General features: G+C 43.8%; 1 protein-coding gene and 1 long non-coding RNA gene across 4 annotated transcripts in view; one reads left to right on the top strand and one right to left on the bottom strand.

The window, feature by feature from the left end:
* CERS5 (ceramide synthase 5) overlaps nucleotides 1–19,682 on the bottom strand; it is a 98,052-nt gene extending 78,370 nt beyond the window's left edge. Inside the window, exon 1 of one of the 2 annotated variants that reach the window (XR_003855559.1) lies at nucleotides 19,294–19,682. Coding sequence is in view for 1 of the 2 variants with exons in the window: in XM_029595012.1 (XP_029450872.1) it covers nucleotides 19,294–19,472 (179 nt within the window). In the remaining variant the exon portion in view is untranslated. The remainder of the gene's footprint in view (nucleotides 1–19,293) is intronic. The other variant, XM_029595012.1, reaches the window with a different exon arrangement.
* Nucleotides 1–19,876, top strand: part of LOC115087610 — a 74,870-nt gene that overhangs the window by 3,082 nt on the left and 51,912 nt on the right. The window contains exon 1 of one of the 2 annotated variants that reach the window (XR_003855560.1): nucleotides 19,230–19,413. The exons of the other annotated variant lie outside the window; for it this stretch is intronic. This is a non-coding gene — a long non-coding RNA (uncharacterized LOC115087610). Of the gene's footprint in view, nucleotides 1–19,229; nucleotides 19,414–19,876 lie in introns of those variants that run through there. 2 annotated transcript variants of the gene reach the window in all.

Raw genomic sequence — 19,876 nt, 5'->3', positions numbered from 1 at the left:
TACTGAGTTTGGGCCTTCAAAGGAAGCAGAATGGGACAAGTGCTTTTCACTTATGGCCAAGAGCTCTATTCTCACTTTAGTTGTGGAAAATGGATATAAAATGTTATTCAAATGGTACTTAACTCCTGTGAAGCTTTATAAGTTTGCTCCTAATATTGAGGACTTTTGGTGGAGACTGTGCAGAGGGATAGAATCTTGTTTTTCACATTTGGTGAGCGTACACGTAGTCTTTATTGGGACAGGGTGATATTACGAATTGAACAAATTACTGTGATATTACTTCCTAAAGGTTTGTTACTATTTCCAAATAACCTTTCTACAAATACACTGAAATTGTTGTCACAATTGGTCATTGCTGTTAGATATGAAACTACTGCCTCCCGGAAGCAGGTTAACTTATCTGGCATTATGTGTCTTAATAAACATGTATGGAGTTTGTTTCTAATGGGGAAATTAACACAGATGTGTACAGACACTTTGCAATCCTTTTTAAAGGTAATGTATCGTCTTTTTCTTTTTTAGCCATACTGTGATGTTATTTCAGTGACAGCACCTTGTTGGAGAGGGGTTGGGATGGGCTTTGGGGCACTTGTGAACCTTATAACTGATACTATTAACATTTGTGTGTTTGATTGTGTTATGTTATATGTTTGGTTCAATAAAATGACTTGGAAAAAAAAAAAAGCAAAAAAGGGGCAGAAGTGGGTGACAAAATTAATAAAGGCGATGGAACAGCTCTCCTATGATGAAGGGCTACACAGATTAGGGCTCTTCAGCTTGGAAGAGAAACAGCTGAGGGGGACATGATAGAAGTTTATAAAATTATGAGTTAAGTGGAACGGAAAATTGGTTCTTACCTGCTGGTTTTCATTCCTGTAGTACCACAGATCAGTCCAGACTCCTGGGTTTTGCCTCCCCTCCAGCAGAGGGAGATAGAGAAAGTTTTACTGACACTTATAACCCAAGGTGCTACCTGCAATCCCTCTGTATTGAACTGTACCCAAGCCAGATGAAAAAACAAAGACAACATCTTAATTAACTATTCTCCCCCAAACGAGCAGTGGGAAAGCAAACCTGATAATGCCAAACACGTCCATAGAATTATGTGTAGGACAAACTCGTACCATTCTTCAGAGAAATCACAACAGATCAAATGGACTCTCCAATTCCCCCTTTTTACTAGAGAGCGGGAACTCTGGACTGATCTGTGGTACTACAGGAACGAAAATTAGCAGATAAGAACCAATTTTCCTTTCCCTGTATGTACCCAGATCAGTCCAGACTCCTGGGATATACCAAAGCTTTCCTAAACAGGGTGGGTCTGTGAGAGTCCCACTCAAAGCACATTTTCACCAAAACCTCTGGGGCCTGGACATCTAAGCGGTAATGCCTGGCGAAAGCGTGCAATGATTTCCAAGTAGCCTCTCTAAAGATCTCCTGTGGCGAAACTTTTAGGCTGCCTGCGAACGAGTAGAATGCGCCCTTAGCCTCTCCAGAACGGGGCGACCTTGACAGATATTCGCAGTGCTAATAGTCTCTTTCAACCACTGTGCAATGGTGGCTCGTGAAGCATTATGACTTAGCACAAAAAGATAATCCGACAAGTGGAAGCTGTTAGTAACCTTCAGGTAGTGCAACAAAGCACGCCTCACATCTAAACAGTCACAATTCTTTAGCATGAGGCATCGCAGGATCTAATGTCAGGAAGGACAGATGTTCCACTGACCGATTTAAGTGGAATGAGGAAAACCACCTTCAGCAAAAAAAAAAAAAAAAAAAGACGGAATCGTTCAAGGAAACTCCTGCATCTGAAATTCTCAAAAAGGGCTCTCTACATAAGGCCTGAAGTTAGAGATTTGACGAGCCAAACAAATTGCCACCAAGAAAATCACCTTCAAAGTGAGGTCTTTCATAGTAGCTCGCTTCAGGGGCTCAAACGGAGACACACACATGCTCTTAAGGACTACATTAAGGTTCCAGGATGGGCAAGGTCTCTGAACCAGAGGACGCAAATGTTTAGCCACCTGAAGAAAAACTCACAACGTCCAGATGAGCTGCCAGAGATACTCCGCACACCTTGCCACAAAGGCAGCCTAAAGCTGTCACCTGAACTCTGAGGAAATTAAAATGACAGACCTTTAACCAATCCCTCCTGCAGGAAGGTTAAAACATCAACCAACCAAGGCTAGTCAAGGATCCACCTTCTGCCCGGAAACACCAAGACAAACACTTTTCAAACCCTCATATGCCAAAGAAGTGGAAGTCTTTCTAGACTGCAAGAGTGTAGCAATGACCTTCAGAGTAACCCTTATTCCTTAATCCCTCCCTCTCAAAAGCCAAGCTGCTAGACAGAAGCCATCTGCCTGATCCAAATGGGTCCCTGGCGCAGCAGATTGGGCAGTTGTGCGAGCTGCAATGGACCATCTACTACTATGTTAACCAAGTCCGCAAACCATAGACGCCTCAGCCACTATGGGGCAATGAGAATCACTTCACCTGGATGGACTTCTATGAGTCGTAAGACCTTGATGATCAATGGCCAAGGCGGGAACATGTATAGAAGGACCCCCATCGGCCAAGACAGAACTAAGGCATCCACTCCTTCTGCTCCTCTCTCTTCACTGACTGAAGTATTGTGGAGCCTTGGCATTGTGAAACGTCGCCATTAGATCCATGCACGGTGTATTCCACCTTTGACGGATGAGGCATACCACTTCCTCAGACAACTCCCATTCTCTGGGATCTAGTTCATGCCAGCTCAGAAAATCCGCTTGCACATTGTCCGTGCCTGCTATGTGGGAGGCGCCAGCCACTCCAGGTGTTGTTCCGCCCAGCCAATTAACTCTTTGGCTTCCTGAGCCACTGCCAGGCTCTTTGTGCCTGTCAATTGATGTAAGCTAGCGTTGTCGCATTGTCCAACAAGACCCTCACCGGCTTTCCCCTCACCAGGGGCAGAAATACTTGCAGGGCTAAGTGAACAGCTCTCATTTCCAAGCAACTGATGGACCATGAGGCTTCCTCCACTGACCACCAGCCTTGCACAGACTGGTTCTGACACACCACTCCCCACCCGGAGAGACTGACATTGGTGGTGATTATTGTCCAGGTCGGGATTTCCAAATCCACACCCCACCTTAGCTTGTCCGGCATAAGAAACCAAGAGAGACTTGATCGAGCTCTGACAACAGGTCAGCAATGCTAACTGCAGAGGCCTCATATGAGCAAATGCCCAAGGAACCAACTCCAAGGTGGAAACCATAGACACAAGAACTTGCAAGGAATTCCATACCCTTGGTGCTTGCTTTTGCAGTAATCTGCGAACTTGCTTTTGCAACTTGGAAATCCTCCCCACTTTGGAATCGAAACACACCCCCAAGAATTCCAAATCCTGGGAAGGAACAAGATGACTTTTGCTCAGATTGACTATCCAACCCAGAGAGCACAATAGGTCGAGGACTACATCCACTGCCTTCCGACAAAGGATCTCTGACTTGGCCCGAATCAACCAGTCATCCAGGTAAGAGTGGACTAGGATGCCATCCCTCCAGAGTGCTGTCGCCACCATGACCATCACTTTGGTAAAGATCCTGGGCGCCTTCGCCAGACCGAAAGGGAGGGCACAAAACTGAAAATGCTTGCCCAGAATCATGAATCCCAAATATCTTTGATGATCGGGTCAGATTCAGATGTGCAAGTAGGCCTCGGTCAAATCCAGAGACGCCAGATACTCTTTGTGCATTGAGGCAATCACCGAACACAAGATTTCCATCCAAAATAGAGGAACTTTTAACGCGGTGTTCAGCTTTTTAAAATCTAGGATGGGACAGAATGTGCCCTTCTTGGGGCCTATGAAATAAATGGAATAGCGACCCATCCCTCACTCTCCCAGGGGGACAGGCACGATGGCCCCAAGCATGCAAAGACGAGCAATGGTTTCCCGCAACACCAGACTCTTTTCTCGATAAGTGCAGGAGGAGACTAGGAACTGACCTCTTAACGGCTGAGCAAATTCAAAAGCGTAGCCTTGACTTATCACTCCGAGGACCCCCTGGTCAGATGTGATTTTGGTCCACTCCTCAAAGAACAGAGCCAGCCGGCCCCCTATTACTGGAAAGGAGGAGTGAACCAGCTTCGCCTCATTGCGAGGGTTTGGCTCCGCCTCCACCGATGAAAAGCCATCCCTACCCGATTTACGCCCTTGAAAGGACTGGCTCCAGGATGGTTGTCTGCCAGAGGACTGCCTCCAAGAACTCCCCGTTGCCCTCATGGGCCAAAAGTCGATTAGTTCTGAAGTGGGAACGGGAAGGAAGAGAGCCTTTCGCCTTTGGTTTATCTTCCTGAAGTTTATAGACCTTATTCTCCCCAAGAAAAGTAACCATCTCTTCCAAATCTTTACCAAAGCGTAATTTCCCTTTGAAGGGCAAAGCCCCCAACTGGGACTTAGTCGAAACATCGGCTGACCAGTTCCTCAACCAGAGGAGTCACCGAGCCAAAACTGCAGACATCATGGTTCTGGAGGAAGTTCTGACAAGATCGCATAAGGCATGCACACTTTACACTACAACAGCTTCTAGATGCTCTTGTCTGGCCTCAGATTTCGATAAGGACCTGTCCACTTGTAATACTGTACCCAGCTTAAGCCGGCCCTCAACATAAAAATTACTACACAGCTGCTCAAACGCCAAGGGCAGATACCTTGAAAATCTTGAGGTGCACCTCCAGCCTTCTATTCTGAAGGTCCTTCAAAGCTGTAGAACCAGCACTGGGATGGTCATCTTCTTAGCAACCACCGAAGCATCCATCTTCATTGACCTTCAGACGTTCAAGTGCATCCTCTGGTAAAGGATATAATTTATCCATGGCCCTACTGATCTTCAGGCCTGTCTCAGGAGTATCCCACTCCCTAAATAGCAAGGTGTTGACAGACTGGTGGAATGGAAAAGACCTCACCGGACCCCTAAGGCCAGCCATGACAGGGTCCATGGCTCCCAACTCTGAATTCTGTCACGGGACTTCAATGCCTAGCTCATGTAGGCCCGTGGGAATAAGGGGAGCCAACTCCTCCTTGTGGAACAACCATACCACATTAGGATCACCATCAATCGACAGCCGCAGCCATCGACAAGTCCTGATTCGGATCCTGCTCTGACACAAACGGATCTGAGTCCAGGGGATTCTGCGCTCGGCCCCTCATCTGCCCAAATCTTTGGAAGAACCCTTTGTAGGAGGCGTTAGAGCCGAGGGCTCAGGTACATGCCAGACTCTCATGACCCCCAAACCCAGAGGGCCTGATCCTCTTTGCAGGCCTCACTGGCATCCCGATTCGCCTTGCGCCACAGGGACTTCTTGGCTTTAAAAGCCTTGGGTAATAGCACAAATTCTGAGGAAAAAGTGGAGGCTGTGTCAGAATCCCCATGGAGGTCATCCTCACTCCCAGAGAGGGGCCCTCCCGCATCTGGACCCCCTCCAAGGGTCCCCACCTCAGGAGACAAAGGAGGGTGATTCCCCCTCCCTGGCCTGCGCGACAGCCACCATTCTTGCGCTCAATGGGAAGTGATCCCTGACGGGCTGCCGCACCAGTGAGAGTCTCCCAGAATCATATCACCTTGTTTGCCGTCCACAGCAGTCCCCGAAGAGCCCTCCCCACCGGACAGGCATCAGGTACATTTCCCGTCGCTGCTCATCCCTGCACAAGCTGAGCCTTGCGGCATGCTGACGGATGCCAAGTAGCAAGGGCAACGCAGAGAACACCGCCAAAGGGAGAGGGAACTAGTATTGAACTGCCCGAAAGCCAGCAACTTAAGAGTCAGGGAAATTGTGCCATCCCACGGCAAACTTCATCCACGTATTCCTGACCTTTATTTGCTTTTTTTTTTTTAAACACTTCCCTTAAACGAAGAATGGCTGCAGGCTAAGGCTGTCCTCTAGGGCAACGAAACTGGGACCCCCAGTTATAAGCCCTATCCGGCGAAGAAAGGACCATACAATAAAGGTACTGCCTGCCTCATCCTCCTTAAGAACCAGGGGGGATGACCCAACCAGGATCTAGCAATCCCCTGGGAGCCCCTAAGTAGATCCTTTTATTTATTTTTTTAAGTCAGACTGCAGGCTTTGCACCTCCACGATCTGCTAAAGAGAGAAATACTGAGGGACTGCAGGTGGCACACCGGGTTAAGTATCAGTGTCAGTAAAACCTTCCCTGTCTCCATCTGCTGGAAGGGAGGCAAAACCCAGGAATCTGGACTGATCTGGGTACATACAAGGAAAGGAATGTTAGTTATCCTTTCAAATACTAAAACAAGAGTACATTCTACAAAACAAGCAGTAGATTTAAAACTAATTGTAAAAAGTACTTTTTCATTCAGTACACACACACACACACACACACACACACACACACACACACAATCACCTTGTGGCATCTGGTTGGTTGCCACAGGACATGGTCAAGGAGGCTAGCATAGCAAGGCTTAAAAGAAAATTGGCAAGTTCTTGGAGGAAAAATCCACATTAGCAAGGTAGACTAAAGAAATGTATTGCTAACCCTGAGAGCGAGTAACAGAAAATAGATCTTGCTTTTTGGGATCTGCCATGTATTTGCAACCTGGGCTGGCCACCATCAGAGACAGGATGCTGGGTTCAATGGACTTTGTTCTGATCCAGCATGGCACTTCTTATTTAAAAATGTTACTCCTATCTATGCCTTTTGCCTCTCCTGCCAAGTCCCAACTCCTTGCTTTTCACCTGGCTGCACCATGTGTTTGGAACAGACTTCCTAAGCTGATGCGTCATGCTCCCTTTTGCCTTGTTTAAATCCCATCTAAAAGCCCACCTTTTTTGAGGTTGCTTTTAAATCTTAAGCCCGATTGTCCACCTTCAGCCTTAACTAATTTTAACCATTGTTTTATTATATGAAACTCCAAGTCTCTTGACTACATTGTAAGTTCTTGTGTTTGTACTACACTGCATATGTTGAGTAGAGCTATAGAAATGTGTAGTAGTACTACTAGTAGTAATAAAACAGACAATTTAGTCCTACTCTCAATTTCATTTATTTTAACCAGTTTGCAAGTCACAATAGGACATTTCCTTGTATCATGATTTTTTTTTTTTTTTTTTTAAATTTTCTCAGGAGTCTCATGGGGCACTTTGTCAAACACCTTCTGAAAATTCAAATACAGCTCACCATTATATACATGTTTATTAACCCCTTCAAAAAAGGCTAGATTTCCCTTGTGTAAATCCATGCTGGCTGTGCCCCATTAAACCATATCTGTCTCTATGTTCTGTACAGCTATTGCTTGTCTTGCCATTCACAGTGAGCGTTGAACTATTTCATCATTCTAATAAATGTTTGGTATTCAAGAACTGAGTTTTCTGGTATCTGAAGCAAGGACAAAAAAAAAAGGTTTACAGACTGTCTGGTCACTATAGTTAGAGATCGAAGGCTGAGGAAGGCACAAGGTGAGCACCCCTAAGTAATTCTTCTGCAGGGAAAATAAAATCAGCTTAACATGCGCACCAAATCAAGTTAAATATCTGGGTTGACTCAAACTGCTACCTACCAACAGACTTAAAATATTCTTGTTGGCAAAGTCCCAAAATTGCAAGTGCAACTAACTTCTAGAAACACTGGATATTCTGGCAGAAAAAGGGACCACTACCCATTTATATCTACAATAGATCTTCTGCAGTCTCTATAGTGTTTTTACTACCTATGCCACTAAAGTCCCATTATATCTATCCCAATTATGTTTGAACCCTATTGCTGTTTGGCAATTTTTACCTCCACTGGAGTCTGCTCTAAGTGTCCATCCCCATCTCAGCAAAAAAAGTGGGGGTTTTTTCTGATTTAAGAAGTCTCTTTAATTCCATTAGAGTTATTGCTTACATAACTGTCTGGAATCTCTTAGCATGTCCATCAATTCCATTATCTATCTTCCCATAGATGGGTATAGAATATGTAGTTATGTAATCAATCTAAATGCAATTGAAGTTATAAGAACTTTATTAACAAAATTTAGTATGAGTTTTTGTGCCCTATGTGTGGTTTAATCCAGCATACCACTTTAGTTGTATATTCAATAAATATTCTCCCTAACTCCTTTTGCACTGACCTGATGACGTGAGTATAATGCCTAAAAGTTAGCTACAAATGTATCTTCACTGAAAGGTTTCCCCTGTCCTTGGTGGGTGACCTTAATTTGTTTTGTTTTTTTAATTAGTTTGTTAGAGACCACAAATATAAGTACATAACATTTAATAAATCTCTTCATAATATCAACAATCTCACCATAACAAAAAGGAAAGACATTTCAGTCTCATAAAACTGAACAGTAATTGCTCCAATTATAGAACAGCACTACACTGCAAAAGGAAAAATCTAATAAGATTAACCTATCAATAAAATAGTGACTTGATAACACTGTGTAACAGTAGCTCACAATAATACAAAAGGGCTCATTTGAGGAAGAATAGCCTAGTGGTTAGAGCAGTGGACTATGAACCAGGAGACCAGGGTTCGAGTCCTGCTGTCGCTCCTTGTGACCTTGGGCAAGTCACTTTACCCTACATTGCCTCAGGTACAAACTTAGATTGTAAGCCCTCTGGGGATAGGGAAATACCTACAGTACCTGAATGTAAACCGGTGTGATGTCTCAATTGAGATCAAATGTTGGTATATAAAAATTTAAAAAATGGGTTCCTTATTTTAAACCCCCCTCAAGCCACCTCAGTATAAAGAAACAATATGAATAGAGTAATCCAATGGGAAGGATAAGAAGGGCTGTGAGTCACTAACCTCATAACTTAATCATGGTTAAGTTTGAACTCCTCTTCAGTTCTCTAACATATGACGACCACATTTTTTGGAAAGAGGAAATAGTCATTCTTATGGGCTGTTATCCGCCCTAGACGGTGAAGCAGGTCAGTTCGAGCTTGTGCACTGGAAATGGAGGAAACACCACAATCTCGCCATACTCAGGCTAATTCGCATCCGGCAGCTGTGGATATGTATTTTATTAGCTTCTGCTGGTATTTGTTCACTGTTGAACAAGGTTCATTTAATAAAGCAACCTTGGATGAAAGTACTATTGATACCTGGTAATAGATCACGGAGCCAATGTGCTACCGCCTGCCAAAATGCTTGAATGTGTAAACAATCCCACCAGGAAAGGAAATACATGTCTAGTTCACCGCAGCCCTAACATCTATCCGATATTGAAGGGTATAATACCAGCGGTAAAGAACCTTAAACCCATTCTCAATCAAAGAAGCAGAGATTAGATCTTTGCCAATAAACTGAAAGATCTCTCTCCAGAAATCCTCCAACGTCCCTCATCCAGGTCAGTTTCCCAAGCCCCAATGAAGGGAGATTTGTTTCATATCCTGATTTTTGACAACTTATAAATCATTATTTTCTGCGATCTGTCCGCATATTTACACAGATTCAAACATTGTAACTCTTTGCTACAGATCTACCTTTAGATTAGAAATCATCAGGAAATGACGTAGCTGAATATAGTGAAATAATTCAGAGGCGGGTAAATTATATTTGACTTGAAAATCCTTGAACTCTATCAAACCACAAGGACCCCATATATGTTCCCATTTGTGGATACCATTCGGCGCCCAGGTTGTAAAGGCCAAGTGAGCGACTCCACGCAAGAAAGCAGCGTTATGAAACAAAAACGTGTTAGGGGGGGAACCCTCTGATCCCACTAGAGAAACCTTCCATCTCTCCCAGGCGTGTAAAGTGGTAGATAAAGGCTCCGGGAAAACAGACAGGAGGCCAAGAATTTCTAGGCTGCCATATCAAGGCAGAAAGAGGCATCCGCCCTAACACTACCTGTTCCAAAATCACCCAAGGTTTACATGCGCCCACCTTATGCCAATCAACAATAGCCCTCAATTGAGCCGCGGCGTGGTACCAAAGAAGTTTGGGAACCCCAAGGCCTCCCTGTAATTTAGATTGAAAGAGTCCTCTGGGCTACTCTGGGGTATTCCCACCACCAAATGAAATTCATTATCCTCCTCTGCCATCGCTTTAATAAAAAAAAAAAAAAAAAAGAAGAAGACGACGACAGGAATGTCAATTGGAAGAGTCTGGAAAAGATAACAGAGTCTGGCCAATAAATTCATTTTTACTGTTGCTATCCACCCCAGCCAAGAGATATGGTAACAATCCCATTCTTACCTATCCTCCTTTATTAAGCGGGCTAATAAAGGAGGATAGTTCCATTGAAATAAGTCCAGGGTAGCCCCAATATAAACCCCTGGGTTTTTGATTTTATCACGGGCCCATCTGAAAGGGAAGGTGCGCATGTAAGGCCCCAACTTGCTGAGCAGGTAGGGAAACATTCAGAATCTCCGACTTCTCCCACTTTATTAAAAAAAAAACAAAAACCCGAGATAAAGGTGATCGCCTAATTCAGTTCTAACTCAGTAAAAGAAATGGTAGGGTTTGTAATGATAAACAGGTTGTTCTCAGCAAAAAAGGATATTTTAAGGTAATTCCCAAGCTGAACCCGTTAATTTGTGGGTTATCCCGGATACTCTGAGCAAAAGGTTCTACAAACAAGGCAAAAAGTAAGGAAGATAGCGGACAGCCCTGTAGCGTACTGTGAACCACAGGGAAAGCATCTGAGTAGCCCCCGTTGACCTTAATACAAGCCTTGGGAGAATCAAAGAGCTTTTGGAGCCAAGTGAGAAAAAAGGGCCCAAATTGCATTTTCTGAAGAACCTTAAACAAGTAGGGCCAATGAACTAAATCAAATGCTTTTTCCATGTCGATGGCAAGTAATAAGAGGAGAAGCTGCTGCCGTCTGGCCCACCAAATGGAGTCTATTTTGCGGACGTTGTCTGAGGCCACCCGTCCAGGAATGAAACCAGCCTGGTCTGGGTGAATGAGATAAAGCTATTTAGCCTGTCAGCTAAAATTTTAGCTAACAATTATAAATCGATATTAAGCAGGGAGATTGGGTAGTACAACCCGCACACCATAGGGTCTCTACCTGGTTTAGCTATAATAGTAATGCCAGCTTGGCTAGAATTCTGCAAAAGGAAGAAATCAGCACGTAATGCATTAAACAAATTTGTTAAAGGAGGGACCAAATCCACAGAGAACCTTTGGTAAAAATGGGCTGTGAAGCCATCTAAACCCAGTAACTTACCAATCTTCAGCTGTTTGATTGCTGAAGATACCTCTAGTTGGGATATTTCTTTGTCTAATTGGAGATGCTGAGTTTCTGCCAAAGCTGGGAGAAATGTACTGGCTAAAAATTGGTAATTGGCTTCTGAGTTGATATCTGAATTCGCTTTATAAAGATCAGAATAAAATCTGATCTTTAGCCTTATTAGCTGTCAAGATATTGCCTCTCTCATCCTTAAGCGTTACTACATTATTTTGCAAATGTTTTGCTCTTAATTTATTGGCTAGCAGTTTACCTGCTTTATTGCCTCCTTCAAAATACAGTTGCTTAACCAATTCCAAATGGTGAGCAATCTTAGCAGCATCAAGCTCAGCCAGCCTAGATCTACAGAGTTTTAACTGCTTGAGGAAATCCTGAGAAGGCAACTCTTTATGAATTTGCTCGAAGTGAACCAATCGTCTCAACAAAGCTGCCCTCTCTTTTTCTGCTAGCTTTTTGATGTCAGAGGCCCTTGCTATAAGTTTGCCCCTCATGACAGCTGTCAAGCAATCCCAAATGACTATAGGAGACAATTCACCAGAGTCATTAAACTCTAGATATTCCAGTATATCATCCCAAAGTTTCTCCATGAAGGACTCATCGTCCAATAATCTATCATTAAGCTTCCAAAAGAGTTGTCCTCTATCATAATCATGAAAAAACTCCAACCAAATAGGGGAGTGGTCTGACCAGGTAATAGGCTCTATATCTACAGCTGAAAGTCTATTTATGAGCGCCCTATCCAAAAACAAAAGACACAAATCCTAGAATATGAGTTATGGGTATTGGAAATATAAGTATAATTCCTGGATATGGGGTATCGAGATTACCAAGTATCTACTAGGTTACACTGAGACAAGAAAAACTCTTGAATAGGGCATGATCCCCTGGGAAACCAAACCAGAACCTGATGAATTATCCAGGGACAGATTTAAGGTGATATTACAATTCCCAACTATGCTTAAGTGACCTTCCGCTCGTGCCAAGATAAACTCCTACAAAGCTGAAAAAAAAAAAAAAAAAAAAAAAAAGCTCCTTGCTTCACGTTAAGGGAATACCAGCTCACAAGAGTATATTTTTTCCCTCCTAAAACTAGAAGCCTACAAATAGAATATTTATGGCAGGAGAAATTAAAAAATTAAATCCTTTCTAAAAAAGGATCCCTATCCCACTATATTTGGCCAAGCGGGAGCACGCCACCCAATGCAGAGGAGGATATAAATCTGAAACGCAAAAGATGCTCGTATCTGCTTTTCAAATGTGTCTCCTACACCAGTGCGATCGAAATCTGAGATCTGCTTAAATTGGACAACAGCAGCTTCCTCTTTTGAGGGGCATTAAGCCCCTTAACATTCAGTGATAAAATTTTAAAGGAAACCATAGTTCGAGGAGGAATAATATATTAAACCTATGGGCATGAATAGGAGATCTAACAGCTCAGATGCCCTTATCCTATACCAATGATAACCCCAAATCCTGAACCCAGGAGTCAGAGCCAACTCCCCATGGATACTCCACCCCTACCAAAATTATTAGAGCATAGCAATCCCCACGCTATCTTCTTCCACCCACCCACCCTATAGGAACCACAAACAAAACAACCAAAAAAAAATAGTAGTTCCATATCAAGGACAACAGGAGGAACCATACAAGTACCCGCAAATTCCCACCACACCAGGCTGCAAGTACTGACAGCCAGGGGTCACAACTTCCATTAACAGAACCATAAAAACAGGTAAATAGACATTCCTGACTAAGTAACAAGCCATCGCACCTTAACATAGCTCTCAGCTGCCAGAGCAGTTAAGAAGCCAGACTCAAAAATAGCAGTAAGAAAAGTCATTACAGTAAAATCAAATTATTTCCTGTATCAGGTGCAGGACCCTCCGAATTTCTGCAGAGGTGCCTGCTGCCCCTTCCCCACTCTGCCAGCAGGGAGCCTCTTCTTACTGCTGAGCCATTGTCGAGGGCCACAGAGGAGCGTCCTGTACCATAAAGCTAGCTTCTTGTAAAATCGCTGTAGCTTCCGCAGCAGTTTGCACTCGAAGAGAGCCTCTTATGGAGAACCAAAGCCCAAATGGGTGGAGCCAGTGGTACTGGACTTTCTCCTTTTACAAAACTCTTGTTATAGGCCGCATGTCTTGTCTTTTCTTGAGCGTTGAGGGTGATGGTCTGCAAAAACTTGAATTTCCTGACCTTCCAACTGGTTGGCTGAGTGTTTCTGGGCTAAAGAAAATATCTGTTCCTTTACAGTGTATTCGTGGAAGCACACAATGATATTGCATGGCCAGTTTGCCATTGTGGGTCCTAGGGCTCGGTAGGCCCTCTCAATCTTGATGTGACCCTGGGAGGTGGAAGCAGAGATATCGGAGGAGTGTTCTGTACTCAAGATTTCCCTGCAAATCTGTGTCACCGCAGCCATACAGTTTGAATACTCTGAGGTCTCAGGTACCCCGCAGAACCTTAGGTTTGCTCGGCGGGTTCTATTTTCCAAGACCTCCAGTTTCACTGCAAAGTATTGTTTTCAATTTGTAAGGACTTGCAATCTTTTTGCAGGCGCCGGATCTCATCAGCCTGGGATTTGGTAGCAATCTCAAATTTGAAAATATGCCGTCCCATCTCAGAAATCTCCTCCTTCGTGTCTCCCATATGATCCATAATCTTTTTTATAATTTTGAATATCTTGGCAAAGGCCACAGAACTAGGTCTGAAATTCAGCTCGGGTCGGTAACTCAGTCTTGAGAGAGCGAAGCCCTCCTGCCTGCCATCAGAGTCGGCACCAGTTTCCTCCGCCATCCCGCCCCTGTCCAATTTTCAGTATGAAAAAAGAAAATCGATTTTTTTGAAAGTTAACTGTCATCCCGACATTGATCAATGTTTCGGCATTTCTGTCTTCCTCAGGGGGAACAGACTTGTTTTTGGGTGAAGATTTTTTGTTGTTCACGGTTTTTATCTGGTCTTTGTAGAAGTGTTCGTCTGTTCCCCTGAGGAAGGCAGAAATGCCGAAACATTGATCAATGTCGGGATGATTGTGGGGGTTCATACTGGAGCACCTGAGTGAATTAGCTTTTAGAGAAGAGGTTTTTGAATAGGATTCTGTGGCAAGATAAGTATGCAAAAAATATAAGAAAAGAGAAAATATCTTTTTTGGTAATAAAGAGTGTTTAGTTCTTAAATGTGAATGGGTCTAAGTGAGTGATGTAAGCATGGTGCTCCTAGTGTACGATGCTGGTTGAAGCCCATTGCAGGCAAGAGCTTGCGGATTACTTTATAATGAGTATATTTTTCTGATACTTTCCCATTCACTGGTGGTTCATTAAGAGAACAGAAAAAACATTTTACACCTCGAAGTGTGGTATTGATTTCCCAAATACACAATTACATTTCTCACCTGCTTTGTCACACTCACCAGCTATAAGGCCCTGCTGTGCAGGTCTTGCCTTCTGCTAGCAGAGAGCCTCAGCAGGTCTTTTGGACTATCTTTCTAGTCCTTACAGCTCTATGGCCTGCTGCCTAGACACTCTGGTTAATCCTCCCACCTCTATGGCCATATTGTTCCTGTATGGATCCTGTTATATTCTGGCCTCAAGGTCTATACTTTGTCTAAGTAAGTCTTGCCTCCTGTCCTAGCCTTGCTCTTAAAACTCTGGCCTTATTGGCTCCAATTTGTGGCCTTATTTGGATGGTCCTCTCAGCCAACCGCTGTCATTTTTCAAAACACTGGCCGTCCCTTTCCCCTATCATGTGATGGAGCAAAGGCAGGCCAGCACCATTCTGGAAAATGGCAGTAGCTGGCCTGGAGTCTAGGAGGCGCTCTGATCCCATTAGACTATCAGGAACTCACTATGCCACCAGATATGGCCAGGGATCAAGGAAGGTTGGCAGGAGATATTTGGGTAGGGGCTGGGCACTTCATACAATTTTTTTTCTACACTTTTTTAAATGGCTGGGCCATCTCTAGAGGTGACGGGGGGGGGGGGGGGGCTTTGACAGAATGAGAGGTTATTTCAGGCTCACTGCTGGCCCTTTAAGAAGATGGCAGCCTCAGGCAAAGGGGTTAGCCACTGTGCAGTTTCCCCCTCATCCCCCCCAATATTTTTCCATGGTTCACTATTTTTCCATCTGCAGAAAAACAATGTGTACCATGGCATAGTAAATTAACCCTTTAGAGCATAAGCACTCAGATAGGAAAATACCTACTGTACCTGAATGTAACTCAAATTGATCTACCAGTAATGTGAGCTAAATCCAAATAAAATAAAAATACTACTCTGAACGCTTCAAAGAAATCAAGTTTGTAAGGCAAAAATTTGCCCTTATGAAACCACATTGCCAATGATCCTGTAACCCAGTTTCAAGGTATTATACTATTCTGTCCTTCAGTAATATTTCAATTGCCTTACCCAATACCCACCACTGATGTTAACCTAACCGGTCTGTAGTTTTCCACTCCCTCCTTGTTGCCTCTCCTGGGGAGCGGTGCTACATCTGCTCCTCTCCTGTTTCTAGTGATGAGCTGTGGGGGGCACGGTCAGCACCTCCTGGGATGAACCCCCATCAGGTCCCATAGCCTCATCTACTCCCAGCTGTGCCAGTACATCATCGGTAAATGGTAATGCGTTCACCCCACAGCCCCTTCTGTCCTCGCCTTTTGCTTCCTGACCCTCTACTAGAGTGAATACCTAGCAAAATTATTTATCTATTTTCCTTCTGATCTGCCTCATTACTAATCCCTTCCTCCCTTTTAATTCTTATTATTCCCATTAGTCTCTCTCATCACATACATCTAAAAGATTTTATCCTCTGCATCTACTGCTTGGTAATAAACTCCTCCATTTGAACCTTTGCCTGTCATATTCTCCTTCCTGCTTCCCTTTGTTTCTTCTGGTAATTCTGCCTCTTTCTCCTACTACTGTCTATTTCCTAAATGTTAATTCTTGTTGCTCTTACTATTTTTTTGTTTTTGCTGAAGCATAGTGGTCTCTTTATTCTCTTCCTAACATACCAAATACAAACCATTTCTTATGCCCATTTTTATTTCTGTCCCTCTTAGGTCCTGGGACAGCTCTAACCAGGCTGGGTGCTTGTACTTTGTGCTTCTGCCCATAGCCACAGAATAGCAGCAGGGGGGGCCTTACTGTCTGCGAGTGAACACAGAAGCTTGGCATTTTAGAACAAATCCTTCAGCACAGGAGAAACAGGATGAGATGAATAAAGAGGCGAGAGAAGATCTGCTGTCAAATTGGTCTCTGGCTGAGAAAGATTAGACTTACATTGCAGAAACAGATCCGAGTGAAGGCTTAAGCAGTCTGTGAATCAAGGAACCATGCATGTAGGCCAGTTGTCTAGTAAGCAATTTAGTTAAAATGAAGTCAGTAAAGTGCCATCGGTGCCCAAGTTAGCTTGGCGTCTAGTTGCTAACACAGGAATACCTAAAGCCAGGAATCCAACTCACATTTCCTGTCTGGCATTATATAAAATGATACAAGCTGCGACAAGGACGGTAGTTTTGTAAACTTAACATTGGTAAAGCCAAGTTCTGTATCACATGCATCAATCTCTCGTGTTTGTTTATTCAGTACTTGATTAATCACAAGTCTTAAAGTAAATCAATCTAATCTTTGATTGCTCACTGAGGCAGTAGGGTTGGGAAAGGAGTATCTGGTCAGAGATGAACCATCACTAAACACAGAGTCCAATCAGGGAATTATACATGTTTCTCAGTCAGCTTGTACTAGTAATGTAATTTGTCTTCAGTATCCTGTACCGGAAGCAAGTCTCCACTTTTCCTCTTCATCTTCCCAAGAAGCAAAGTCTCTCGAGCCTCAAATGTCAATTTAATATCCCAACCAGAATTACATGAGTGAAAATTGATTAGGCTGCCAAAAAAGATGGGTGTGAAATAGGCAAGAGTCCACTACATTAACAGAAGCCAAAATATCCCATCTTACCAGCTGCAACAAAATACATATTCAGACACATACACAGAGCAGGACACCCGGACAAGGGTTAACCCTTTCCCCCAAACACCACACTGGCTCCTGCAGAACTTTGAAACCATCAAAAAAGTAAAACAAAACAGCAACAGTTGTTTTCGAAGCAACATGCTTTATACGCTAGTATACAGTAATATGCACCAATGTACACAGCCCTCCAGCAATGTTTACAGCATTCCACTTTACAGACTTTGCAGTCCGTGAGCAGTGATTGCCTGTTAAGCAAGGCAGAGACTTAACTAAAGCCCTCTGGGGATAGGGAAATACCTACAGTCCCTGAAGGTAATCCGCTCTGAAGTGCCGAAAAAGGGAGAAAAGCTGAATATAAAAATCTAAATAAATAACAGCAGCAGTAATATTCAGGCTGAGAAGTACCTTCCTTAAAGCTACAACACAGGTGTAGAAAGATTGAGCAAATCAGCTGGAATCACACACAGGATTCCATGTCATGAAATGTGCAGTCTCTGCAGTCCTTTCAACTTAGGCGGTGCTAGTTTTCTTAAGTTATTTCATCTTATATTTGCAAGAAATTCTGAAAGCATCTATCCTGGGGTCACCAATACTGACTCAAGGATAAATGTTCATCTTTACACCATATGAGATGGGTTATTATATGCAGAATTTGGCCAGAAGACATCTCTCATGCCTTCCCATTTCAAGAGCTGGTGACTGGAAAAAGCCTTCAATAACACTGGATTGCAAAATATATCTGTCTTTTTCCTATAGTGATTAAATACAGAGAGTCTGATTTACTAAGCCTTCTGCCCAAAAACACAGAATGGGGAAAAAAAGCTTTAGTGGACGAAGCCCAAATGAGTGCAGGATACTCCTAACAGCACCATGCTCAACTATCTGGGCAGGTAGACCAAATTCTTTTTTCACGTATTTTACACAGCAAGATAGTGTAAAATGCTTCTTTTTGTTGTCTAATCCAAGAAAGGCAATAGCAGTATGTTATTTCTATATCACTCAAGTTTTGTTAGGCAAATGAAATGGCATCTACATTAAAATTAACTTAAGATTTAAGTATATAGATGTAATAGTATTTCATAACATATCTTTTTAACTTTTGTTATTAGAATATGGTGTATATAAACTTTCAAAGTATCACATTTTATACTAAATTCCTCAGCTCCTCACATTCCCAGAGCTTTTTGTCCCTGTTCCAGCCACTGTTAACCTGGTTCCACAGCTGCCGTTCCATATATACTCCAGGTTTATTTCCCCCCCCCTCACTCTTCCTTCATTTACCCATCAGTTCTACAGATACTCTGTTTCTTCTGTTTTCATTCACACCTCTGGTCATTAGACCTATTCTCAACTAGAGTAATTTAGCAGGAAGCTCAAAAGCCATATGTGGCAGGTATCTGGGCCACCACTCTGGTTCTTGGAAAGCGAAAAGAATGAATGTATAATGTATAGACTAGGACTAAGAGAGGATAACGTTACAACAGCTCTTTGACATAGGCCAAACATTGCTACTCCAAAGATGGCAAACTTTGTAGCCTGTTAAGTGCCAAAAAGTCGGTGTAAAGAATTCTACTGAAATTAGGATATAAAGAATTGACCAGGAGTAATTTTTTATGCACTTGCAATATAGATTCTGCATCACTCTATATACTTCTGTAGCTCACTACTTATATGAAATTTTTATTCCTCACCCCTTCTCTATAGCAACTTCCATCTTTCTTCCACGTTGCCCCTTTAGCCCTCCCTAGTCCATACATACAACCCCAGCCTCTCTTCCTTGTGCCCCACCCCTTCAACGTATCCATATCTCCTTTTATTGCAGCCTCCCCTCCTTCCAAGTGTAGCCAACTAGTTCCACAGTTTTCAGAATAGGCTGCACCAGTCCTAGTTTTTTCTCACTGCACGGAGAAAATTGCAGTTCCGACGACTCAAAAAAAAAAAAAAAGAATAATAATAATAAAAATCAGACAGAACTACAAAGCCCTACATCCACTAGAAGAGGGAAAGTCAGGACCGGAACCACCCGGTCCCCAAACAAGGCAATCATCGCTCTCCCTTTTCCGGCTCCCTCTGAATAACGGGCACCGGACGCCTTGGGTCCCGGGCAATGTGATGGCGTAGGAGGAGCGGCTTCTCACCTCTCAAACAGGAGGCGCAAGGCGAAGATTGCGAACGTCAGCGGGACCACAGACAGGAGGTGCCCCACCCGCGGGTAACGCAGCCCAGCCGCCGCCTCCTCCTCCTCCAGGTCGGCCCAGGTAACGTTCTGCGGCAGCCAGAACCGCTCGTTCCAGAACCAGGCTGAGAGAGCCGCCATGTTCCATCAATGGGCGCAGTCCGACGAAACGCGATCGCAGCAAACCGAGAAAGGCGCAGACCCCGGCTCAGCCCACACCCTTTCCGTCCAAAGCTTGCCTCCGCGCCATCCAATGCTCGACAGCGGATCCAGCCGGAAACCCCACCCCCTCCATTGCCCAATCTCTTTGCCTATTTCTGAATACATGCCTGGTGGGGGCCCCCATCTTTCCAAGTGCCCCCGAGAGGAATATAATGGTCCTATCAGCAATTGCTTTCTATACAATGGCTCCGCCCACCCCCCCGAGAGATCTCTCGAATGAGAGAGAGGAGAGGAATGAGCAGGCAGGACTTTCGCACGTCGCCTCCATCCCTTAATGTAACACCGCTTCTTAAAGGGAGGGGCTAGACCAGATAACTATGGGC

This window comes from Rhinatrema bivittatum, chromosome 3 (assembly GCF_901001135.1).
Source record: "Rhinatrema bivittatum chromosome 3, aRhiBiv1.1, whole genome shotgun sequence".
In the NCBI taxonomy this organism is placed as follows: domain Eukaryota; kingdom Metazoa; phylum Chordata; class Amphibia; order Gymnophiona; family Rhinatrematidae; genus Rhinatrema; species Rhinatrema bivittatum.
Note: the sequence above shows the minus strand (reverse complement) of the source record. Positions and strands in the feature narration are given on the sequence as shown.